At 47.6% G+C, this 25849-nt stretch overlaps 6 protein-coding genes and 1 pseudogene across 6 annotated transcripts; all 7 read right to left on the bottom strand.

Annotated features, from left to right (window-relative positions):
- Positions 1 to 421: 421 nt before the first annotated feature.
- Positions 422 to 1153, bottom strand: LOC123702071 (histone H3). The gene has a single exon (XM_045649717.1). It carries the CDS (start codon positions 995 to 997, stop codon positions 587 to 589), a length of 411 nt encoding a protein of 136 aa, XP_045505673.1. The 5' UTR covers positions 998 to 1153; the 3' UTR covers positions 422 to 586.
- On the bottom strand, positions 422 to 25088 carry LOC123702072 (histone H3). The gene is made up of 2 exons (XM_045649718.1): positions 24446 to 25088; positions 422 to 511 (listed from the first exon to the last, which is right to left on the bottom strand). The coding sequence occupies exon 1, from the start codon at positions 24929 to 24931 to the stop codon at positions 24521 to 24523; it is 411 nt and encodes a 136-aa protein (XP_045505674.1). The 5' UTR covers positions 24932 to 25088; the 3' UTR covers positions 422 to 511; positions 24446 to 24520.
- On the bottom strand, positions 2684 to 3202 carry LOC123702086 (histone H2B). Its single transcript, XM_045649731.1, has one exon. The coding sequence runs from the start codon at positions 3175 to 3177 to the stop codon at positions 2803 to 2805; it is 375 nt and encodes a 124-aa protein (XP_045505687.1). The 5' UTR covers positions 3178 to 3202; the 3' UTR covers positions 2684 to 2802.
- On the bottom strand, positions 10386 to 10984 carry LOC123702083 (annotated as a pseudogene).
- On the bottom strand, positions 12105 to 13381 carry LOC123702070 (late histone H1-like). Its single transcript, XM_045649716.1, has one exon. It carries the CDS (start codon positions 13117 to 13119, stop codon positions 12292 to 12294), a length of 828 nt encoding a protein of 275 aa, XP_045505672.1. The 5' UTR covers positions 13120 to 13381; the 3' UTR covers positions 12105 to 12291.
- Positions 14996 to 15587, bottom strand: LOC123702091 (histone H4). Its single transcript, XM_045649736.1, has one exon. It carries the CDS (start codon positions 15493 to 15495, stop codon positions 15184 to 15186), a length of 312 nt encoding a protein of 103 aa, XP_045505692.1. The 5' UTR covers positions 15496 to 15587; the 3' UTR covers positions 14996 to 15183.
- Positions 17567 to 23383, bottom strand: LOC123702528. The gene has a single exon (XM_045650304.1). The coding sequence runs from the start codon at positions 23381 to 23383 to the stop codon at positions 17567 to 17569; it is 5817 nt and encodes a 1938-aa protein (XP_045506260.1).
- Positions 25089 to 25849: the final 761 nt, after the last annotated feature.

Here is a 25849-nt window from a genome sequence, read left to right as displayed (position 1 = left end):
ATAAGGTTTCATAATATAATATCTTTAATTAAGTTATTAAATAAAATCCTCCTTGATGATTCCCAATTCGACTGTAGTCTGTACTGTTATATTTTTACCTCAGCCTTGTGATTTAAAAAAAAAAAAAAAAAAAAAAAAATGCCAAATGTACCAACATCTAAATGAAAAAACTATTTCATTAGAAGAATTTAAGGTTAATGGTTACTGAATGTTTACATTACTAAAATCTAAAATTCATCAGGTAGGTAAGTTTTCTGTTTGTTTGTTATTTATAACAATATTCAGTATGCAGTAGGTAATATAATAATATTAATATTTATCATTCTCATAACAATATTATTAGGTATTTCGTTGTCTGTTTCTGTTACTGCACAGTGGAAAACATTTATAGTTAGGTTAGGTACTATTAAAATGAATCACGTGCGGCCCTGAAAAGGGCCTTTTTTTTTTTTTTTAACATTCGATGTCCGATGACGTGTCCTCTGTGCTATGTCATGTTATGTTATGTTATGTTATTTCATATTGAAACCACACACCACACGACACGACACGACGAGACACGAACAATGCAAACAACAAACGGATCTTAGGCGCGTTCACCACGGATACGGCGGGCCAATTGAATGTCCTTTGGCATAATGGTCACTCTCTTAGCGTGTATAGCGCACAGATTGGTGTCTTCAAATAGACCTACGAGGTACGCTTCGCTCGCCTCCTGCAGGGCCATGACGGCCGAGCTCTGGAAGCGGAGGTCAGTCTTGAAGTCCTGCGCTATCTCACGGACGAGACGTTGGAACGGCAACTTGCGGATCAGTAGCTCAGTGCTCTTCTGGTAGCGACGAATCTCACGCAGAGCAACCGTGCCGGGCCTGTAGCGATGGGGCTTCTTCACGCCACCGGTTGCGGGCGCACTCTTGCGGGCCGCTTTGGTGGCGAGCTGCTTCCTCGGCGCCTTTCCACCGGTGGACTTGCGAGCGGTCTGCTTTGTGCGAGCCATTGTGATCGGCGGGCTTGGTCGAAATTCGAATTCACTATATTATAGAGAAATAAAACAACAAAGTGGCCGCGATACGACCGCACGGAGAAGTGGTTGCGCTTCGAATGAATACGAAAACGCGTACGACGCCGTTTTTATAAACACGCCGTTTTACATTACACGCGTCTCCGTTTCGTTATTCATCGTGGTCGAGTGCGAGAGAGACATCGATAAGTAACCGTTCGCGCGGTGTGTATGACGAGAAAAGAGAGATAAAATAATAATAATCAAAGTTTTGTGTTGGATTTGCACGATTCCTGATGCAAAATTAACTACTTACTCGAACTCGAAAAAAAAAAAAAAAAAAAAAAAAAAAAAAAAGATCTTCAATGTGCAGATTGTCATAATATTGTCAATGTCATACACAACCCATTATGTTCGTCATTATGGTCGTAGGTACTGGATCTATTCATTAAATTTACATGTACCTAATCCAAAATGGATGGAAAACATTCAACTTTTTTTTTTTATTTTACTTCATACATAGGTACTCTACATAAGTGCAAAGTTTAATAAAAATGCGTTCAAAAATAAAATATGTCTTGGTTATTGCTTGATTCCTAGATTAAGAATTATTTTCTACTTTTTAGTGGTAAGTATCTAACTTGAAAGCGTGTTTTTTTTTAGTTTTTCAAACTCTACATAGGTATTTTCGTATAACAAAACTAAACAACACTAAAAAAAAAAAAATTACCTACAAATACATAAAACGTTCATAATATACCTAACTAGAAATTCGCCGCGGCCTCGTTCGGTTGCAAATTTTATGAACATTTAAAACTTATAAAATTCCTTCATTAACCGCTCTATCTATTAAAATAAACCGCATCAAAATCCGTTGCGCCGTTTTTGAGATCTCGAGTAATCTTCAACTTGATCATTCATTTCTATACGCCAGGAAAATTTCTATACGTCCGGAAAAATACTACTGAACCGATTACAATGAAATTTAGCACATATATAGAAGGTAACTTGGATTAACACATAGGGTAGGTTTTAACCCGGAAATCCCACGGGAACGGGAACTATGCGGGTTTTCCTTTGAAAACGCGGGCGAAGCCGCGGGCGTAAATCTAGTACAAAATATTAATTTACTAAAACTATTACAAAACACAAAACTAGGTACCTATATAAATATAACACAACAGAAAATCGGTTCGAATGTCTGTCCGTGTGTGCTATTTTCCCTATATTATAAATTTGTATAATTAAAACTAGAGAACCGATTTTGATTCGGTTTATTTCAATAGATAGACTGCATCTCGAAGGCTACTTTTTATTATTGCAAAATAATATTTTTAAAGTAAAACTAATGAAGAGGAAAACTTTGTTTGTTAATGAATAGGCTCATCATCAAAACTACTGGACCGATTTTGATGAAATTTGGCACAGACAGTCTTTAGACGCTGAGAAAGAACACAGGCTACTTTTTTAATATATATACCGCGGGCGAAGCCCTAGTTTGTAAATAAATTAAAATAAATCATACCCGCAAATGACCAACGTTAAACGTATAATTCGAAATTCGAATTTCAAAATTACAACTTTAGGTTTTCTTTTTTTTTTCTCACTGCTGTTGTTCGTGTTGGAGAAACGTATTTTTGACGTGTAAACACACACAATTCATTCATGAAATATATTGTGGCCCTGAAAAGGGCCGTTGTTGTTTTGATAGTATTTATAATAATAATAAACACAAAACGCGAGCGAGCGGGCGTTCGATAAGTCGAACACGCCACGCCGTTGTCCCGACGGCGGACGGCCGCTCACTTGGAGCTCGTGTACTTGGTGACCGCCTTGGTGCCCTCGCTGACCGCGTGCTTGGCGAGCTCGCCGGGCAGCAGCAGCCGCACGGAGGTTTGCACCTCTCGCGACGTGATGGTCGACCGCTTGTTGTAGTGAGCGAGCCGGGACGCCTCCGCGGCGATGCGCTCGAAAATGTCGTTCACGAACGAGTTCATGATGGACATGGCCTTCGAGGAGATACCGGTGTCGGGGTGGACCTGCTTGAGCACCTTGTAAATGTAAATGGCGTAGCTCTCCTTCCTCTTGTGCTTCTTCTTTTTCTTGTCAGACTTCGAGATGTTCTTCTGCGCTTTGCCGGACTTCTTGGCGGCCTTTCCACTCGTTTTTGGCGGCATGTTGCTTGTTGTAGTATAAGTTCAATCAATTGAAAATGTATAACATTTACATATACATATCGGGATCTTCGCACACGCAGCCTCCGCGAGGAGGCTGCGTGGGGAACATTGTTCGGGGCGGGAAGCCCCCTTCAATGGGAGTATAGCGCCGCCCGTCAACACGGGCGGGAATTTGGGGGGGCGTGAAAGCCCTTATTTTTTAGAATTTGATTCCGCGTCGCGCGAATCAATCGACCTCTTTCTTTTACGAGCCCGGCCATGAGTTGTGTCATGACCGGGGACGGAGGGGGACTGGGGCGAAACGACACGAATGGGCGGGGTAGGAGGCGCCAATTGCGCGTGGGAGTATAGGTGGGGAGGTGGGCTGGGTACTTGTGTACCGACAGACGGGATTTGTATTGGTGTAGGCGTAGGGGTAGTGGGCGGCGCGGCTGGGCGCGCCGGAGCAGTAGAGTGCGGGACTTGCGGGGGCGTGGGAGTGACGGAATGCACTATAAGTGCATGTAGGAAGGATCGGAGGGATGGCGCGTTATGCACCGGGGTGTGAGGGAGTGCACGGAGTGCGTGGGTGGAGGGTGGCGCTGGAGGCGCGGTTCGGGGTGCCGACATTGCAGCTAGCAATTCCGGTGGATAGGAGGGCGTTGTGTACGCCGCGGGAGGGGGGGGTGATAACAAGTCGCGCGGAAAGGGACAGCGCGACTCGGGAGGGGCGCGCATCGGTGCAATCCCTCGGAGATGGGAATGAGAGGATGCATCCGCGCGCGCAAACATGTTTTGGGATAGGCGTAGGATGAAATCGTCAAGTGTTTCCACACCGAGATCGCTGCGTATCCGCTCGTTCCTCACGCACCACGGCGCGCCAGCGATAGTGCGTAATGCGAGCGACTGCCGCGCACGCATTTTGCGGCGCAGGCTTTCACACACAAACGCATACCAGGCGGGCGCGGCGTACGTGAGGAGCGGCCGTAGGTAAATCTTATACAGACTTACCTTTATACGCAGCGGGAGTTCGGATGACAACACCGGACGAAGTATTGCGTGGGCGGATTTACACTTATTGATTACCCGCTTCACGTGGCTGTTAAAGCGAAGCCGGCGATCAATAGTGATGCCCAGGTAGGTGACATTGTTGGACCAAGGGATTTGCTCACCGGCCAGAGTGAGGTGGGTGGAGGGGGTCATACCGCCGAATACAATCGCCTGTGTCTTTTTAGCGTTCGCGGTAATCCGCCAGCGCTCAAAATACGCAGGCAATTCGTCCAACCAACGCTGCGCCTTTATCACCGCGTTCGATGTCCATACCGATGCGGTGACAAAGGCTACATCGTCGGCGTACAAAGCGACGATATGGTTAGTGGGTTGCGCGGGGGAGGGGAAATCGTCTGTGTAGGCAGAGTATAGCGCGGGCGATAAACAGCTGCCCTGCGGGACACCCGCCTGCACAGCGTGGTCTTGTGAAACGGCGGGGGACACGGAAACGTGAAAGGAACGATTCGTGAGGAAGGAGTGCAATATCCTCACGAGCCGCGCGGGGCACTGGGTGGCGGTAAGGATCTTATATATAAGGCCCTCATGCCAGACGCGGTCGAAAGCCTTTTCGATGTCCAACAGCACTGCAACCGCTCTCTCATTCTTGTTCAAAGCGGAGCTAAGGTGGTGCAATACTCTTGTCACCTGAAGGGTGGTACTGTGTGCCTCGCGAAAGCCGAATTGCTCAGCGCGAGGCGACAAGTACGGGCGCAGCATTGGCAACAGCAATGACTCGAATACTTTGGAGACTGTGCTCAACAGAGTAATGGGTCGATAGCTGCTCGGTAAGGAAGCATTCTTTCCGGGTTTGGGGATCATTATTACGCGTCCGGTCTTCCACACTGAAGGGAAGTGACCGGAGCGTAATATACCGTTAAACAGCCGCGACAAAGCCGCGACTGTTTTACGGGGGAGGTGGCGGAGGGATTCATTCGTCACGCCGTCCGCGCCGGGCGCTTTGCGCAACTTTGTACGCGAAATCGCACGGCGGACGGCGGACGGGGACGTGAAGAATGCTTCCTCAGCGAGTGGCATCGGTGAATTTAGAAAACTCGTTAGGTATTCGTTCACTGCCGTTGCGTGGGCGGCGTTCGACGGCGTCAGGGGGTTCGGCTGAAAAACTTGCGCCAGGTGTTCGGCAAACAAGTCAGCGCGACCCTGAGGGCTGTATACATAAGTACCTGCGGAGTCGGTGAGTGGGCGCGCGGGGGCGGTTGAGGATTTGAACCTGCGACAGAGTCGATGAAGCGACGGCCAGTCCTCGGCGGCCTGTTCGAGCGACCGGTGCCAGCCCTCGCTTTTGTGCTCCTCAAGCGCCGTGCTAACCTGTTCACGCAACCGAACAAGTTGCCGCTTGAGGGTCGGGCAGCGCGTTCGCTGCCATTGCCGTCGCAGAGATCGCTTCCTCTGGATAAGGTTTTTGAGGTAACCGGGAAGGGGGGGGAGACGGGAGGTGGACGGTTTGTGTGTCGTGGCTCGGACGAGGGCGGTTTGTAGTGTATCTTGCAAATCATTCGCAAACAACTCCACGTCCGCGGCGCTTGTAACCGCGCGTGCGGGGGTGGAGCGCTCAAGCGTGCTTGCAAATAACTTCCAATTTACACATCGGAGGGAGCGGGATGGGGCGATTGCCGGACTGTCTGCAGCGAACTCGGCCAATACCGGCAGGTGGTCTGAGTCGAGTTCGTCCACAATGACAGTTTGCGTTATCGACTGGCGGACCACATTGTGGATCGAAAAGTCGATAATGTCCGCGCGGTAGGAGTCTTGATCGGGATAATGAGTGGGTTCAGGAGGACCCTCTATTACGATATTGTTATAATCAATAAGGTTATAGAGGGCGTTGCCGTTGTGGCAGTTAGAGCGAGACAACCAGTGCGTATGCTTGCTATTCCAGTCACCCGCGGCGAATGTCGGCACGTCCGAGGCGAAAAGTCGTTTCACCTCGTTCGTGTCAACAGTCCCCGTAGGCGGTCTGTATATAGCATACATACGTATTCTGCCACCTGGAAGTTCCGCTTCAACGCCAAGCGCGGAAAATGACTGGGATGTGAAAGCAGGGAGGGGGGTATGAGGAATGGACCGACGGATAAGGATCGCAAGCCCGCGGTATCGCCTGCCAGTAGGCGACACCTCGTCCCTGCGATAAACTACGTACCCGGACGCGCTCAGCTTCGAAGATGGCCCCAGCTGCGTTTCGTTTAGCAGCGCCGCATCAATGTTCTGCTCCCGCATCAGGTGGCGGAGCAGTGGCTTCTTATGCGCCGGCACCATAGTGCGGGCGTTCCAATATAGTAGCCTGAGCGCTATTGTTGTAGGAGGCTGAGGAGACCCCGCATTACTATGGGTATGGGGTCTGCTCCCTCCTCTAAGGCGCTCAGGACGCTCTGGAGTACTAGCGACGCCGCTCGGATCACCGCTTGCTTCGCGGGATCGGCAGGCGCCGCTAGGGGGGGCTGCGGTGCCGACGATGATGCGGTCGGCTGTGTTCGGCGATGTTCGGGAGCCGAAGTTGCACTCGGCTCCGTTCGGGGGCGCTCGGCTGTCGTTCGGGGGCGCTCGGCTGTCGTCGTAATTGTGCGATGTTGCGCCGGCGGAATGTGCGCGGACGGGCCGGCTTGGGGCGCTGTGGCGGCGTCGCTCCGAGGGGGCTGCGAGCGGGATTTTTTCCCGCGTCCTCGTCGCTTACGTTTTGCGGGGGCGGCGGAGGCGGGATTTGCCGCCGCCATGAGGCCGCTGGTGTGCGCTTCTCCGCGCGGCACCGGCTGGATGGGTGCGGGCGGCGCTACTGGCGCGCTGGGTCTAGCGGCCGGCGCGGTGCGCGGCTGCTGTGCGTGGGTGGTGGTGGTGGTGGTGCGCGCGATGGGGCCCGCCTTTTTGTTGCGGGCCTCGCGCCGCATCACCGGGCACGACGCGTGGTTTGCGGGGTGTGGCCCCGCGCAATTGGCACAGATGGCGGGGGCGTCTCTCGGCCGCGGGCAGTCCGCGGTCGCGTGGCCCTCGCCGCAACGCACACAGGCAAGGGGCCTGTGGCAGTTGTGCGACGAGTGCCGGAAGCCCTGGCAACGGTGACATTGTGCCGGGCCCCGCTTCGAGCGCCACGCCTCGACGATTACCCCGGGCATGTGCATCAGCTCGTTGATGTCATAAATGCCCGGGGTGAGATTTGGTGTTTTCCTCAGTATTACCAGGAAGAGGCATCCGGGGCGCCCCTTCCTGGCGCGAATGGGCCGCGCGAACTCTGGGTCATACCCGAGTTCGCGCAGCGCGGCGAGCAGCTCGTCAGGCTGCGTATTGACGGGCAGTCCGCGGACGGCCACCTTGACGCTACGCTCGGCTTCGGGGGAATATGAGAACCAACTTATGTCGGCCCCCTCCCCCTCGATGCGGCGCAGGTAGCGGTCGATGGCGCGGTATTCTGCCTCGTCCTTAGGTGTGAAGCGCACGCCCGTCCCATAGGCGCGCGCGCTCACCTGGTGTCCAATGATGTTTGTCAGCTCCCGCAGGTGAGTCGTCCAATTTGGGAACGACTCAATGATAATAGGCGGGAACCTCTTGGATGCTGCGTTAGGTACTGTGGTTGTGTTAGCGGCGCCAGGTGGCGCTGCTGTGCGCGCGGGCGGCTGCGCGGGCGTAGTGCCGCTGTTTGTCGCCGGCGGCGGTTGTAGCCCGGATGGGCCGGGCTGCGGCTCCTCGGCCTCTCCGACGTCGATGCGGCGGGGGCGGCGCGGGTCGCGTGGGTGTAGTGGCTGTAGTGGCTTAGCGCCGGTGGCGGCGCCTGCACTTACCGCAGCGTAGGTGGCGGGTTGCGGTGCGGGCGCGGCGGAGGTGTCCATCGCAGTAACGATGGCGGGGGTGGCGACGGCGGGGGCGGGAGTCTGGCAAGGCCGCTTGGCCTGTGCCGACTCGACCTGCTCCTCCTCTTCGTCGCTGCTAATAAGGCGGCGGCGCCTCGCTCTCGGCTTGCCGGGCGGGATCGGTACGGAGGCGAGCTTGTCCAACAAGACCTGCTCGTCCTCCGGCGACGGCTCCTCCCAGCAGCCTGGCGGCATTCGCGCCAGATCACCTCTACGCATCTCAATATAGGATGCCAACCATCCGCGCAGTTTGTGCGATAGGTGGCCCGACTGCACGAAACGATCTATCATCATCACGTCCGATAGATATGCGGTACGTGGTGATGTGACCTGATTCGCGTCGGACTCTTCCTCGGCGGCGGCGGCGGGCCTGGGTGTTTCCCATAGCGGGGCGGGTTGCCAGAACGGTTGGGAGGGGCGTCCGGGAGCGGAGCTCGACCGGACTGCTCCATAGCGGTCGTGGCGTATTACGAAGCGCGGGCGCGATGGTCGCGCGGATCGCGCGGGAGTCGCGTGCATACTCGCGGCCTCCGTGTGGCCCTGAGAAGGGCCTTTAGGGTCGAGTGCTTCGGCGAAGCACTGGGTCGTCCGTCTGTGCTGTCTCAACAGTTACGGCCGCATCACCGCCCTCTCCGTTCTTCGGCTTTCACCGTCAAACGGCAGTCGGTGCTGCGGGACGTATCTGGGCTTCAACGAGCACGGGCGAACTTCTCAATGGGGCGACTAGCAAACGACTTTACTGACACGAAAGACGTGAAGTACGCACAAGGAAACAATGTAAGACACGAACACAACGACAGCTTGTATGTACGCGGGCACACACAAACAGGCGACGGACGTGGCTGTATAACATTTTTCGGTTCAAAAACCGGTCTACATCGCGCCACACGGCGTTACGGCCATCGGTTAGTAATGCGAGCTAGCACTTTTCGTTATCGGCCAATACCGTGGAGCGTAAGCGTCCCCTCCACACAGTGGGCGGTGAACATGCGGTGAATCATTTACATGTTTTCATTTGGCATTTTTTTTTTTTTTTAAATCACATAAGGCTGAGGTAAAATAACAATTATACAGACTACAGTCGAATTGGGAATCATCAAGGAGGATTTTATTTAAGGATTTTTTTTTTTTAATCACATAAGGCTGAGGTAAAATAACAGTACAGACTACAGTCGAATTGGGAATCATCAAGGAGGATTTTATTTAATAATAATATCTTAAATTTATCTTAAAGATATGAAACCTTATTTGTGTTAAACTTTTTTTTTAAATTGACACCAATAAATCAAACTGACGATGTCTGTCAAAATAAATATAATATTGATTCAAAGATAGTACATGAAATTGCATTGCGTTGTTATATATATTATTAATATAATAAAACGGTTGTGAGTGAAAAAAATTCTGTAACAGGTAGGTATAAAAATATCGAGCTAAATCATGATGGTACCTATATAATTTATTATCAATTAGTTTTTAGGATAACCACAAAAATGTGCATGTGCACACACAAATTATTTCTGGAAAGCATAATATTATGGAAACATAAAAAAATATACAGTCGTCTCCAAAAGCGAGAAAATTGAAAGGCAGCCTTGAAAGGTATGGTAGGTATAAATGTTATAATATTATTATTATTATCCATTATATTAATTATGGTCGATGATGTAGCTTTCGAATGATTTTGCAATAATAAAAAGTAGCCTGTGTTCTTTCTCAGCGTCTAAAGACTGTCTGTGCCAAATTTCATCAAAATCGGTCCAGTAGTTTTGATGATGAGCCTATTCATTAACAAACAAAGTTTTCCTCTTCATTAGTTTTACTTTAAAAATATTATTTCGCAATTAGTTTTTCAAACTAAGTATATATTTTATTTTACTTCATGCTCTACATAGGTATTTTCGTACCTATAACAAAACTAAACAACACTAAAAAAAATTACCTACAAATAGGTACATAAAACGTTCATAATATACCTAACTATTATATTCGCCGCGGCCTCGTTCGGTTGCAAATTTTATGAACATTTAAAACTTATAAAATTCCTTCAATAATATTAGTGTAGACAAACAAACATAAAATGTATTTTGATGCGTTCAACGAGAAGGTTTACTATAAACTAAACATCTATAATTATGTACCTACTATAATTAATATTATAAAGCTGAAGAGTTTGTTTGTTTGAACGCGCTAATCTTAGGAACTAGGTACTTGTCTTAGATAGCTCATTCAAGTTTATTATACGTAGGTTAGTTAATATTATTCATGTTCTGGTACGTGTCAAATGGTAAACGATCACTATCGTTGTTTTCAAGACATATATTGCGGCCCTGAAAAGGGCCTTTTGAACAATTCATAATATTATTATGATGAACATACATAAAAATATGTAATTGTAGCGTTATTGGTAAATGCAATGCAATCCAATTAGGCCTTCTTCTCCGTCTTCTTGGGCAGCAGCACCGCCTGAATGTTAGGCAATACACCGCCCTGTGCTATGGTCACGCCGGAGAGGAGCTTGTTCAGCTCTTCGTCGTTACGTATGGCCAATTGCAGATGTCTCGGAATAATTCTAGTCTTCTTGTTGTCGCGCGCGCGTTGCCGGCCAACTCGAGAACTTCAGCCGCCAGGTACTCCATCACGGCCGCCAGGTAAACCGGGGCACCGGCGCCCACGCGCTCCGCGTAATTGCCCTTCCTGAGCAATCTGTGAATACGGCCGACGGGGAACTGCAGACCGGCACGGTTGGAACGTGACTTTGCCTTCCCCTTCACTTTACCGCCTTTACCGCGTCCAGACATTATTTACTGTTTTCTTTGATAATATAATAAACGAAAAACTGATACGTACGTACTTGATACGTACAACGATACGCGCCGATCACTAAAGTTGTATTTTTTTTTTAAGACGCCATCGGATTTAATATATTATACGGCACGCGTCCTAGTGATTGCGGTGGGCATGACGCCGTGAAATGCGAGCGAACACAAACGACGAGCGATGCGCAGTGAACACGACCGTGTCAAATAGGTAATAATAATATTTTTTTTTTTTTTTTTTTTTTTTTTAAGCGAGGCTTCATCAAGACCCATACCATACGTACATATACATGCAAATGATAATGATAATTTTTTTCACATTTCACACAAACAATATACCTACCTAAGCATTTTTTAATTTTTTTGATGCGGTGTACAGCATCCCCAAATATATTTGTAATGATTTTATAGCAAACATTACAATAATAAATTATTAATATGAGATTTTACAACAATCTAATTCTATGACGCTGTCGAAAAGACTTGTATCTGTACCGTGGTTGATTGTTTTAAAATAAGTAACAGAAACAGATTGTGTTGTCTAGACAACCATCAATAATAAATTCATACCAGTATAGATAGATTTTAGAGAGTATTTTTAACACAATTTTTAAAGTTGTGTTTAGTTTTATTTTTTATTATTACAAATACCTACATAGGTACTACATACATACAGGGAGTCGGGCGTCGGGCGGTCGGTCGGGCGGCGTGCGCTGGTGTGGGGCGGGCGGGCGGGCGGTGCATGTTTGTTTGCCTGTCTGTGTCTGTGTCTGTGTGGTAGCGTGTTGTAGTGTGCGATGATTAGTTACATAATATTTTATTTTGCAAGTTGAAGGTGAAAAGTAACGTGTGTGTTTACCGTACGTATTACGTAGGTGTTTGATTATTTTTTTTTTTTTTTCTTATTTCATTGCGCGTCGATGTGTAGTTGTAGTAACGTAACCTAACGTAAAGCTGTAGATTTGATTTTCTTGTTGTTATTATATTGTGCATGCATGTTGCTACTATAATATATTATGTATGTATGTATGTATGTAAAATTGTAATAATAATGACATGATTAAAACATGAATAATAATAATTAATGTTTGAGTTTGAGTTTGTTGATTATGTATATAGGTGGTAGTAGTAGACTGTAGATGTTATAATATTGTAGTTTTATTGTACCTACAAGTTGCTTGTTCGTCCTCGCAAATTGGAAGGAAACGTTAACCGTTCGTAGTGAGTGCGCATTCGAAAATATATGTTAGCCCTGAGAAGGGCTTTTTGGCGATAGATATAATATAATAAATATATTAATATCTATTTTGCTGAGACCGCTGCACTGCATAACCAGTTCCAACCTTCCTCGAAGTCGAATTAGGTTGCGCTTGCGCCTGCGATTGATCGATTGCACGCACACCACACGTTCACTTCTTGGACGCGGCCGAGGCTTTCTTGGCGGTGGCCGCTTTGGATTTTGGCGTTGCCGCTTTCTTCGGTTTCGGTGCCTTCGGCTTCTTCGTGGGCGGTTTGGCGCTCCTCTTAGCCTTCGGCGCGGCGGCCGACGCTGCTGCGGCGGGCTTTGCGGCCGCTTTGCCCGCAGCCGGCGCCTTCTTGGCGGCCGCGGCGGGCTTCTTTCTGCCTGCAGCTACTTTCTTGTCTTTCACCGCTGACGCTTTCGACTTGGACGGCGAGGACGAAGAGTCTGCGGCCGCTGCTGCGGCGGCGGCTGCCGCCGCCTTCTTGGACCTGCTGCCTGCGTTGACGGCCGTCTTTTTGGCGGCCGCTTGCGCCTTGCCACCGCCGCCAGATTTGCGCACCTTGACGGCCGCCGCCGCTCCGGAGCCCTTGCCGGCGGCTCCGCTCGACGGAGCGGTCTTCTTCTTGGCCGCGGAGGACTTTGACTCCAGTTTGAACGAGCCAGATGCGCCCTTGCCCTTCGTCTGAACGAGCGTGCCGGATTCGACGGCGCCCTTGAGATATCTCCTAATGAACGGCGCCAGTTTATCCGCGTCCACCTTGTACGTGGCCGATATGTACTTCTTGATCGCCTGCAGGGAAGAGCCGCTACGCTCTTTGAGATCGCTGATCGCAGTGTTCACCATTTCCGACGTCTTCGGGTGCGCCAATCTCGCTTTGGCCGCTTTCTTGGCTCCTCCCGACGCCGCTGCTGCTGCTGCTGCTGCTTTGGGCGCTTTCTTCGCGGGCGTCGACGCTGGCGCCGGAGTTTCAGTTTCGACTGCGGTGTCTGCCATTTTTGTTAATTAAAATTCAACTTCACGTCGACAATATGTAATAATTATTATATTATATTAGTATATAATATAATTACTGTTATACGTAGTACGTAGTAGGTTTCACTGTATTCGACGTACGGTGTCGCTAGTGTAGGAATCGACTGGACGGTTTACCTCACGGGGAACCGTGCAATCGAGATACGTTTTCTCGCGGTCGCGCTTGAAACTTTTCACTAACATGCCTCCGTTCGAACGTATATTTTACGTGAAATTAACGTTTAAAAGCATACGTTTCACATGTTTCTCGTCCCTTTTGAGATCGGCCCTCGTAGTGTGCAAGCCCGCGCGACGCTCGAGGAGCGCATCGATCGCGATGGACGTTTAAATTTTGCCAAGGGCTATCCGCGTGCGCGGTGTCAACTTTAAAATTATCATTTCACCTGTAATTAAACCGATTGTCGTTTCGAAAAAGGCTCTCTCAATACACTGATATACAGACGTTAAGGTGAAACTATTCGTAATCGCCATATAATATGTTTGCGACGGTTTTTAGGGGGATGAATGTGACCTGTTGTAGAACAGCATAACGCAAACGACGACCGCGCGGCCGGCTACACACACAGTTCGGCGATCGGTCGAATATGTTTAACGTCCTTTAAATACAAAAATAATAACAATACGAATGTGCCACAATAAAGAAATGACAATATTATAAATAAATGTCACATAATATGTATTGTCACAGGTAAGTATTAACCAGTAGGTACATAGTACGCACACCACACCGCACCGCCCGCACGTCTTAATATTGTCAAAATATTATATAGGCCGCGCGAGAACGAGACTACGATTCACAATTGCGTATTTATTAATATATTATTATTGTGTTAACTTAATATCGTCGCATAATAACGCATAATAAGCAATACCTAAATAATAGACAGAGGAGAAGTAACAATATTATGATGACGAATCGATAATAACACGAATGTAGTTAATTAATAGTTTATTATTTACCTAATCGTTAAGTTACTTATATATCATCATCATCATCATCATCATCATCATCATCATCATCATCATCATCAACTTAATGCAATTACAAATTCAATAGCGACAATGACGTATCCATGTTTTGATGAATTATTGTCGTACCGTTGTAGATTCCTTAAATCTTCGTAATGTACCTAAGCGCAGTAAATAATAATAGGTACTTAAATAAGAATATAATAATGAATCTAATTAGGTACCTATTGTCGAGCCAATTTAATAGGCCACATTTGACGTCTATCAATTTTATCTTCGAACAGAGGTAACCTGCTTAAAAACATCGATTAAAGTGAATAAATCGATACGGATTTGAAACATTTGTCAATCGAATTTATTAATTTATGATGATGATGATTTTTATTCACAAGACGTAATCAATGCATTCTATTCTAGATGTCAGATTTCGATTTTTAGAGTAACGCCTCTGGTATTTATTATGTTTAGAATGGTTTATCAGTAAAATGAAAATATCTTAAAATTATTACTTTTATCGGTCATTTCTAACAAAACGAAATACCTATCTTGTTATTCTATGTCGTCGTTACTAGATTACGTTGTTGAATTTTGTTGAACTGTCAAATGTTGCCTATTAAAGTGGCTCTACTATACTTAATATTATAATTAATGCGAAAGTTTTTGATGGATGGATGGATGGATGTATGTATGTATGTATGTATGTATGTATGTATGTATGTATGTGTTGAACCGATTACAATGAAATTTAGCACACATAATAATATTATAGAGAGTACAAGTGAAATGATAGCGAGTGTTGTAGTTTTGCGCGCGAGGGGAAACATATCCATAATACAATATTATATAATATTGTGGAATTAATGAATCGTTTGCGGCCCTGAAAAGGGCCTTTTTGTAGTTAATTTGTTTGTTTCAAAATCATCGCCGTGGTGATCGTACGCCCATCTTTATTCGTACCAAGAAGTATTAAAGGCCGAATCGATTGTATGGAAGAATTGACGTACGTACGAACGGACGGACGATCTTTGAAGTAACACAATTACTATGTAAAAACAATTAACCGCCGAATCCGTAGAGGGTACGTCCCTGACGTTTCAGCGCGTACACGACGTCCATTGCGGTGACGGTCTTCCTCTTTGCGTGCTCGGTGTAAGTGACGGCGTCGCGGATCACGTTCTCGAGGAATACCTTGAGAACGCCGCGCGTCTCTTCGTATATCAAACCGGATATACGCTTGACGCCACCCCTGCGAGCGAGACGACGGATCGCGGGCTTCGTGATACCCTGGATGTTGTCACGGAGCACCTTCCTGTGCCGCTTAGCGCCACCTTTTCCGAGCCCCTTGCCTCCTTTACCGCGGCCTGTCATATCGCCGACTGTCTTGCGTGATTCTACTCGTTTAGATACTTGCTTACTCGCTGCGTGCCCGAAAGCTTGTGCGCTCCGCAACGTTTAAATCGCCTCTATTTATACACACACATTATACACGCGTTTCGCTCGGCCCGGCCTCGATGCGCGACGGAGACGGATAGATAATATATCGTGCATATCGAGGGACTACGTTAATAATCTTTGAATAATAATAATAATATGATATCAAAATCATAAATTCAAACTCAATCACAATAATTGACAACATTAATTCATTTTTTTTAATCGCAAATATTTTTAGAGAAATTAAATAAAAAAAAAAAAAAAAAAAAAAAAAAAATACCGTAACCGTATCGTAGTTTACCTCAGCCTTATGTGATTTAAAAAAAAAAAAAAAAAAAAAAGTTTAACACAAATAAGGTTTCATAATATTATATTATCTTTAATTAAGATATTAAATAAAATCCTCCTTGATGATTCCCAATTCGACTGTAGTCTGTACTGTTATTTTACCTCAGCCTTATGTGATTTAAAAAAAAAAAAAAAAAGTTTAACACAAATAAGGTTTCATAATATAATATCTTTAATTAAGTTATTAAATAAAATCCTCCTTGATGATTCCCAATTCGACTGTAGTCTGTACTGTTATATTTTTACCTCAGCCTTGTGATTTAAAAAAAAAAAAAAAAAAAAAAAAAATGCCAAATGTACCAACATCTAAATGAAAAAACTATTTCATTAGAAGAATTTAAGGTTAATGGTTACTGAATGTTTACATTACTAAAATCTAAAATTCATCAGGTAGGTAAGTTTTCTGTTTGTTTGTTATTTATAACAATATTCAGTATGCAGTAGGTAATATAATAATATTAATATTTATCATTCTCATAACAATATTATTAGGTATTTCGTTGTCTGTTTCTGTTACTGCACAGTGGAAAACATTTATAGTTAGGTTAGGTACTATTAAAATGAATCACGTGCGGCCCTGAAAAGGGCCTTTTTTTTTTTTTTTAACATTCGATGTCCGATGACGTGTCCTCTGTGCTATGTCATGTTATGTTATTGTTGGCGGCAGGCCCTCTCAAGTGGACTGTAGTGGCGGGGGGGTTTGTAAATAATACAAACAATTATTTCTTCATACGCAGAGGGCCAGGGTGCCAAGCCGGAGCGGAGTTATTTCCTTAGTTTCTTCTTGTAGCGCGGGAGCAACTGGAATGCCATGACGCAACCGGTTTTGCGTCGATATTTATACTCTACGTGTTATCCCCTCCACTCCGGCTGGCCACGCCCCTTTCCTCACCCTTTATTTTCATTCTCTTTATTTTTACACAATTTTACATTTTCTACGTTTTCATTACATTCATTATTACATTACTAATTAATTCTACATCCATAACATATCCCGCCAACGCCCCGTTTAGACTGCGCGCACGATTTTCCCGAAATTTACTTTTATACTACCCCGTCCCCCGCTTCAGGTGTATAAATATACTGCGGGGAACGGTTTGTGCGCGCAGTCGCGGACGTGATGCTGTCGGGAAAAGAAACATTAAATTTACATATCCTAATCATTACATAATCATTAAATATTAACATCTACAATAGTAAATTCAAAGAAAGACAAAACATTATCGTATACTTAAGGCAACACATAAACAAAGACATTTTCAATATTCAATAAACAAACATAAACATTTACTATCATTAAACAAGACATAAATATTTTAAATTCCAAGTAAATAAGTCTTCAGTCATAATCTTTCATAAATTTTCCTATCTAATTATGACTACGTAATAACAATTTAACAAACATCTTTACATATAAATTCGCTATTCTATTCTTAGTTATAAAATAATCCTTCAGGCATAAGCCTTCAGGAGCTTACTCTACGTTAATACTAGACAGATTAAATACTTTACTTTCCAAACATATAAAACTTTACATTTAAGAACTCAAATAAGACATACATTTATTCATACTAAAAATAAGCCTTCAGGCGTAAGCCTTCAGGAGTTTATACGTTATCTTATTCTATACTAATTAAATGAGTTGTGTACTTTACATTTACGTTTCGTCGTGCACATTTCTCCCGCCGTCGCACTCTGCGATTCGAACTGGTAGCACGACGATCTTCTTGGTGGGCCGCCGGAGGATTCTGCCGCCGCTGGTCTCCACGTCGACCACTCGTACCTCGCCGTCCTTGCCGGGATACGTGGCGATGACTCGTCCTCGGGGCCACGTGTTCCTCGGATGATTGGAGTCGCACACGATGACCAGGTCGCCGATCTTGGGGGCCGCGCCGCTTGCGTGGGGCTCCCGCCGCTGTTGGAGTACGGGCAGGTACTCTCGCACCCAGCGTCGCCAGAAGGTGTCGGCGAGCTGTTGCGCGCGCTTCCAGTGTGTGCGCGCTGTTGTTTGGTCTTCTTCGATGGTGCAGGGTGGCGGCACGTAACAGTTGGAGCCCAGCAGGATCATATTCGGTGTGATGGCGGGCGGCACGTCGGGGGTCACGGCCACATGAGTGAGTGGGCGTGAGTTTACGGTGGCTTCTACTTCGGCGAGGAGTGTGACGAGCGTCTCGTCACTGGGGTGCTGCTCGTGAAGCGTGTGGCGTAGGGCTTCTTTCACGGTGCGTACCATGCGCTCCCACGCGCCGGCCATGAATGGGGCGGCCGGCGGAAGGAAGCGCCAGCTGATGCGGCGGGCTGCTGCTTCTTCTTCAAGTGCGGCCCACGCGTCCGTGAGCTCTCGGTTGGCCGCGCGGAAGCACGTCGCGTTGTCACTCCATATTTCGGCCGGGCAGCCGCGCCGCGCTATGAAGCGGCGCAGCGCGTTGATCGCTGAGTCGGTGCTGAGCGAGGCGACGACTTCTAGATGTACTGCGCGCGATGTTAAGCACGTGAAGAGGGCCACGTAGCGCTTCTCTCGATGGCGGCCGACGGTTACTTCTTGCGGGCCGAAGTAGTCGAGTCCGGTGAATGTAAATGGGCGCGCGTGATGCGCGAGGCGTGCGGCAGGCAGGTCGCCGGTGGATGGGCGCGCGGGTTTGGCGCGCAGCAGGCGGCAGCGCGGGCAGCTCTTTAGCACCTCCTTTGTCGCGGGTCGTATTCTTGTTATCCACAGTCTTTGCCTTAGTTCATTTACTACAATTTCGACGCCGCCGTGATGTAACTTTTCGTGTACATGCTGTATGTAGAGCTGCGTATACTTGTGTTTTCCGTCGAGCACTGTCGGGTTTGCGGCCTCTGCCTCGATCGCGCTGGCTTCATTCACCCTTCCTCGTAGTTTCAGTATTCCTTCTTCGTTCAATGCGACACTTAATCCCGCTAGTGGACCTTGACATTTTTCAGTGAGCGGGTCTCCTCGCTGTAGTATCGCTATCTCTTTTCCGTACGTTGCTTGTTGTGCTAATTTCACAAGCACGTTTTCCGCGGCGCGTAGGTGGCGCGCGCTCAGTATTATATATTTTCTTTCTTCGTTGTTCGGACGCGAGACGATTTTCTCTTTGTTCTTTTTCGTATTTCTTTTCCACGTCGCGTCCTTTTCTTCGTTTTTTCTTGTACGTTTTCGACGTGTTGCGTTGACGAGTTGTTTGGGGCGACGACAGAGTTCGATGAATTGCAGTACGCGGGCCGTTGTGCGCACTAGCCGAGTCCATGTTGAGAAGCGTTCGAGGTCGATGAACGCGGGGGCGGGGTCCGACGAGTTCAACGCGCCGCATTTTTCTTTTTCTTCGCCCGTGTCGGTGATGTTTTCCTTCTTCTCAACCGGCCAGTCGCATTCTTCATAGCGGAGGAAGTCTGGACCGGTGAACCAACGGTGTTGCGGGTCGAAGTCAGCGGGGGTGTTGCGTGTAGCGTCGTCCGCCGTATTGTGCGCCGTGGGAACCCAGCGCCATTCATCCTTCTTCGTGAGATCTTCTATTTCGGCTAGTCTGTGCGCTACAAACGTCTTGTATGTGCGGGGCTCGCCGCGTATCCATGCGAGTGCTGTTCTCGAGTCGCTCCAATACACTTTTCTCTTGAAGACAAAGTCGTGGCCTTCCTCGACTGTTCGTGTGAGGCGTGCTCCGAGCAGGGCGGCTTGCAGCTCCAGACGTGGAATCGATACCGGTTTCGTGGGCGTGACTCTGCTTTTCGCGGCGGCGATCGCGATGTGTATTGATCCGTCGGCGCGCGTCGCTCTGATATACACGACTGCTGCGTATGCCTCTTCGCTGGCGTCCACAAACGTGTGTACCTCTCTCTCAGCAGCGGGTTCGTAGTCATAGCAGCGCGGGATGCGGAGCGCGTCGAGATGCTGTATATTTGCCACCCAGTTTTCCCAGCGGTGTTGTAGCGCGTCGGGAATGGGGTCGTCCCAGCCGGTGTTGTACTTCCACGTATCCTGCATTATCCTTTTCGCCGGTGTGAGGATGGGCGCGATGAGGCCGAGTGGGTCGAAGACCGACATGATGAGACTGAGGGCTTCTCTCTTCGTAGGTGTTCGCTTATTTTCGATTATTTCTTGTGGTACACGTTTCGTGTTGACACGAAAGCCTATGTAGTCCTGCTTCACATGCCAAAGTAGCCCTAATGTTCGCTCTGTCTCGCTCCCGCCGATCTCGACGGTGGTCGCCCCGGTGTTCGTAAAGTTTCTTATCGCGTTTTCTTTGTTCGACGCCCACCCACGTAGCTCGAAGCCGGCGTATCGATGTATGCGATCGACGTGCGCCGTTATCTCCTTTGCTTCATCTTCGGTCGCGTAGCTATGTATATAGTCGTCCATATAATGGTTCTCTTGAATCGCGCGTGCGGCTGCCGGACTCTCGTTCGCGTGTTCTTGCGCGTTTCTATTCTTGATGTAGAGCGCGGTGCACGGTGATGAAGAGGCGCCGAAGATGAGCGATGTCATACGATATTCATCGGGCGGCCCGTCGTCGCGTCGGTCGCCACGCCAGAGGAAGCGCAGCGCGTCGCGGTCTTCTTCTATAATTTTTATCTGCATGAACATTTCCTTGATGTCGGCGGACACGGCGATTGGATGTTGACGGAACTTCATGATGACGGCGGGCAGAGATTGCAGTAGGTCGGGCCCGGGCAGCAGCATGTCGTTGAGAGAGCGGCCGTGTGACTTAGCGGCCGCGTCGTGCACCAGACGAATCTTCGCTTTGTCCGGGTTGATCACTGGAAAGTGTGGGAGGTACCACACTCTCCCGCCGGTGGGCGGAGTCTGCGCCTTCTCTGCATAGCCGGACGAGAGTAGATTTTCGATTCTTTCCTCATATTGTCTCTTCAGCTCTCCGTCTTTGTCCAATTTCTTTTCCAATGTCTTCAGTCTTTTCAGTGTGTCGCCGTAGTTGTTCGGTGTATCTGCGGACTCGTCTCTCCATAGGAGTCCGGTTTCATATCGGCCGGACGGCAGGCGTTGACTTTTCTTTTCCAGTATGTTGAGTGCCTGCTGCTCCGGGTCGCTGCGCTGTCGCTTAGGTTCGATGCCGATGGATTCTAATTCGAAGTATTTCTTCATCATATTTTCGAGTGTGTCGGGTGACTTCTCCGCTTCCGAGAGATGAGAACAGAACAAAACTGGGTGCTTGTTCGATGAACGGCAGCCGTGCAGTACCCATCCTAACAGTGTCTTCGATGCGACGGGCTGACTCCTCTTGCCGTGCCGTAGTTTACGTGTTATAATGAGCTCCCAGTTGTCTTGTCCGATCAGCAGCTTCGGTGTTGCATTCTCGTACAGCAGGTCGTCTTGCAGGTCGTGCAGATGGTTGCAGCGGGCGATGTCACTTTCGCGGATGGACTGCGTGAACGCGTGGAGTTGGTGCACGGTGCGGGCGTTGTCTAATACGTAATCTTTTTCTTCATGCCGTCCTCGTACTCGTGCCTTCACTCTCTTGCTGTACTCGTGCTCGTTCTCGTGTCCATTCACACCTTGAATTGTGATGGACTCGCGTGGCCCGTCGAGACCCAGCTGTTCTGCAAGCGCCGTTTCTATGATGGTCACCGTGCTTCCCTCGTCGAGCAGCGCGTACGTGTCGCATTTTCCTTTCGGCCCCGTGATGGTGATGGGGGCGATCTTCAGATACGCGCGGCGGCGCGTAGGTTGCTCCGACGTAGCGCTGTTGATGTTTATCGCCGACATGAGGACTTTTTCGTCGTTCTTCGTTTCGGCTTGCGGTTGAGTCGTTTCTTCATTTTTCTTTTCCGCTGTCTTTGTATGATGGAGCATCTTGTGGTGCTTCATGGTGCACCCGTTGAGGCCGCATGGACGAGCGCGGCATGTTGCTCGTTGATGTTTGCTTCGCAGACAGCGGAAGCACACTCGATGTTTCTTCGCTATTTCCCATCGTGTATTTACGTCGCTGTTCGTAAATTGTCGGCACTCGATAAGCTTGTGTTCTCGCTCGCACACCGGGCATCTTGTTTCTCGCTCGCTCGCGTTGCTTGCTGCGTAGGCGCGCTCCGTCCTTTTCCTTGTTATCCTCTCCGTCTCTGTGTCTAACGGAGCGTAACTGGAGCACTTGTCTGCTTCTTTATTCAGGAGCTCTGCGAGCTTTTTCAGTAGCGGTGTCTTGTCTCGTTCGTCGGCGGCGAAGTCGTACCACTTATTCTTCATGATCGGTGTGAGCTTCTCGAGCACCTGCCGCAGCATTTCCGGGCTGTGCAGGTATTCTGGTTTTCCTAGTATTTCGACGGTGGCGACGATATTCGCTATTTTGTTTGCGAATATGCAAACATCCCGGGGGTTGTCCGACACTCGTGGTAGCGATTTAATTTTTTCCATTTCACCCAAAACGAGCGCGTCTGGGCGGCCGAACCTTCTCTGCAGGGCTTCGATGATCTTCTCGGGTCCGGTGTGTGATATGAGTAGGGCGGTGACGGCTTCTAGGGCTGCTCCTTTCAGCGCCTTCCTCAATCGTGCGACGTTTTCCCCGTCGGTGAATCCCTCTTCAGTTTCTTCATACGATGCCTTGAACGATAGCCACTCGTTGCTGGAGCCGGTGAACGTCGGTAGTTCACCGCCGTATCTTATTACTTTCCTTTGGCTTCTTGCGACTTCGTTGAAGGCGGTTACAATTGCCGCAACTTCTGGTGACCGCGTGGGCGGGTCTTTCTTCGGTTCCCGTTGCCCGTCGTCCTGTTCCTGGCGGGCCCCCCATCCTCGGTCTTCCTTGTTGTCGGTGTTCTTCGCTATGTAGCGTGGCGGTGAGAGCTCGCGAGTCGGGTTGGCGGCGGGTGGCAGTGGCTGGCTTGAATGCTGTTTCAACCACGACTCGACCCGTCGTTCCGGTTCGTAGTCCTCTTCTTCCTTTTCCGTTGTTGATTCTTCTTCAGCGCGGATTCTTTCTAACCGCGCCTTTTCTAGTTCTGCTGCGGCCTTCGCTTCTTCCAGCTTTAGTTCGGCTAGGCGTTCCTTCGCCTCCAACTCCGCGAGGAGTCTCTTGCGGGAGGCTACGGAGCGCCGCGACCGCACCTCTGATGCCTGGCGGAGCGTCTTCGAGCGGCGTGCTGGCGACCCGACGGCGACGTTCGATGGCGCCGCGAGAGCGGCGTTTGTATTTAAGTTGACGTTGCTTATTGGCGCCGCGAAAGCGGCGGTCGTCGGCGCGTCGGCGTTGTCGGCTGGCGCCGCGAAAGCGGCGTTTGTGTATCCTACGACGGGTGACGGCGCTGGCTGCAACTTGTCGGCGGGCATGGTGCTCGGCGTAGGTGGCGTCGAGCTGCTCTTTTCTTCTGTCCTCGTCGTTCTCGTCGCGGTCGTGCAGGTCTCCGATGTCTCCGTCGTGCCGCTCGTTTCTTCCGATGTGTTCGTTGATGACGTTCCTGTGGCGGTGGCGGTCGTCTCGGATACCGATGGCGTGGCTCCTCTTCCGCTCCGGCTTCTCGTGTTCATTTTTCTTCTGATCCGGTTCGAAGCTGACCAATGTTGGCGGCAGGCCCTCTCAAGTGGACTGTAGTGGCGGGGGGGTTTGTAAATAATACAAACAATTATTTCTTCATACGCAGAGGGCCAGGGTGCCAAGCCGGAGCGGAGTTATTTCCTTAGTTTCTTCTTGTAGCGCGGGAGCAACTGGAATGCCATGACGCAACCGGTTTTGCGTCGATATTTATACTCTACGTGTTATCCCCTCCACTCCGGCTGGCCACGCCCCTTTCCTCACCCTTTATTTTCATTCTCTTTATTTTTACACAATTTTACATTTTCTACGTTTTCATTACATTCATTATTACATTACTAATTAATTCTACATCCATAACATATCCCGCCAACGCCCCGTTTAGACTGCGCGCACGATTTTCCCGAAATTTACTTTTATACTACCCCGTCCCCCGCTTCAGGTGTATAAATATACTGCGGGGAACGGTTTGTGCGCGCAGTCGCGGACGTGATGCTGTCGGGAAAAGAAACATTAAATTTACATATCCTAATCATTACATAATCATTAAATATTAACATCTACAATAGTAAATTCAAAGAAAGACAAAACATTATCGTATACTTAAGGCAACACATAAACAAAGACATTTTCAATATTCAATAAACAAACATAAACATTTACTATCATTAAACAAGACATAAATATTTTAAATTCCAAGTAAATAAGTCTTCAGTCATAATCTTTCATAAATTTTCCTATCTAATTATGACTACGTAATAACAATTTAACAAACATCTTTACATATAAATTCGCTATTCTATTCTTAGTTATAAAATAATCCTTCAGGCATAAGCCTTCAGGAGCTTACTCTACGTTAATACTAGACAGATTAAATACTTTACTTTCCAAACATATAAAACTTTACATTTAAGAACTCAAATAAGACATACATTTATTCATACTAAAAATAAGCCTTCAGGCGTAAGCCTTCAGGAGTTTATACGTTATCTTATTCTATACTAATTAAATGAGTTGTGTACTTTACATTTACGTTTCGTCGTGCACAGTTATGTTATGTTATTTCATATTGAAACCACACACCACACGACACGACACGACGAGACACGAACAATGCAAACAACAAACGGATCTTAGGCGCGTTCACCACGGATACGGCGGGCCAATTGAATGTCCTTTGGCATAATGGTCACTCTCTTAGCGTGTATAGCGCACAGATTGGTGTCTTCAAATAGACCTACGAGGTACGCTTCGCTCGCCTCCTGCAGGGCCATGACGGCCGAGCTCTGGAAGCGGAGGTCAGTCTTGAAGTCCTGCGCTATCTCACGGACGAGACGTTGGAACGGCAACTTGCGGATCAGTAGCTCAGTGCTCTTCTGGTAGCGACGAATCTCACGCAGAGCAACCGTGCCGGGCCTGTAGCGATGGGGCTTCTTCACGCCACCGGTTGCGGGCGCACTCTTGCGGGCCGCTTTGGTGGCGAGCTGCTTCCTCGGCGCCTTTCCACCGGTGGACTTGCGAGCGGTCTGCTTTGTGCGAGCCATTGTGATCGGCGGGCTTGGTCGAAATTCGAATTCACTATATTATAGAGAAATAAAACAACAAAGTGGCCGCGATACGACCGCACGGAGAAGTGGTTGCGCTTCGAATGAATACGAAAACGCGTACGACGCCGTTTTTATAAACACGCCGTTTTACATTACACGCGTCTCCGTTTCGTTATTCATCGTGGTCGAGTGCGAGAGAGACATCGATAAGTAACCGTTCGCGCGGTGTGTATGACGAGAAAAGAGAGATAAAATAATAATAATCAAAGTTTTGTGTTGGATTTGCACGATTCCTGATGCAAAATTAACTACTTACTCGAACTCGAAAAAAAAAAAAAAAAAAAAAAAAAAAAAAAAGATCTTCAATGTGCAGATTGTCATAATATTGTCAATGTCATACACAACCCATTATGTTCGTCATTATGGTCGTAGGTACTGGATCTATTCATTAAATTTACATGTACCTAATCCAAAATGGATGGAAAACATTCAACTTTTTTTTTTTATTTTACTTCATACATAGGTACTCTACATAAGTGCAAAGTTTAATAAAAATGCGTTCAAAAATAAAATATGTCTTGGTTATTGCTTGATTCCTAGATTAAGAATTATTTTCTACTTTTTAGTGGTAAGTATCTAACTTGAAAGCGTGTTTTTTTTTAGTTTTTCAAACTCTACATAGGTATTTTCGTATAACAAAACTAAACAACACTAAAAAAAAAAAAATTACCTACAAATACATAAAACGTTCATAATATACCTAACTAGAAATTCGCCGCGGCCTCGTTCGGTTGCAAATTTTATGAACATTTAAAACTTATAAAATTCCTTCATTAACCGCTCTATCTATTAAAATAAACCGCATCAAAATCCGTTGCGCCGTTTTTGAGATCTCGAGTAATCTTCAACTTGATC

This window comes from Colias croceus, chromosome 23 (assembly GCF_905220415.1).
Source record: "Colias croceus chromosome 23, ilColCroc2.1".
NCBI lineage: Eukaryota > Metazoa > Arthropoda > Insecta > Lepidoptera > Pieridae > Colias > Colias croceus.
The sequence above is the reverse complement of the archived record's forward strand: the minus strand, read 5'-3'. Positions and strand labels throughout refer to the sequence as shown.

Excerpts from the sequence above, each read along its gene's own strand:
- LOC123702086 (XM_045649731.1), bottom strand. The coding sequence starts at position 3,177 with ATGCCGCCAAAAACGAGTGGAAAGGCCGCCAAGAAGTCCGGCAAAGCG.
- LOC123702070 (XM_045649716.1), bottom strand. The coding sequence starts at position 13,119 with ATGGCAGACACCGCAGTCGAAACTGAAACTCCGGCGCCAGCGTCGACG.
- LOC123702091 (XM_045649736.1), bottom strand. The coding sequence starts at position 15,495 with ATGACAGGCCGCGGTAAAGGAGGCAAGGGGCTCGGAAAAGGTGGCGCT.
- LOC123702072 (XM_045649718.1), bottom strand. The coding sequence starts at position 24,931 with ATGGCTCGCACAAAGCAGACCGCTCGCAAGTCCACCGGTGGAAAGGCG.
- LOC123702528 (XM_045650304.1), bottom strand. The coding sequence starts at position 23,383 with ATGAACACGAGAAGCCGGAGCGGAAGAGGAGCCACGCCATCGGTATCC.
- LOC123702071 (XM_045649717.1), bottom strand. The coding sequence starts at position 997 with ATGGCTCGCACAAAGCAGACCGCTCGCAAGTCCACCGGTGGAAAGGCG.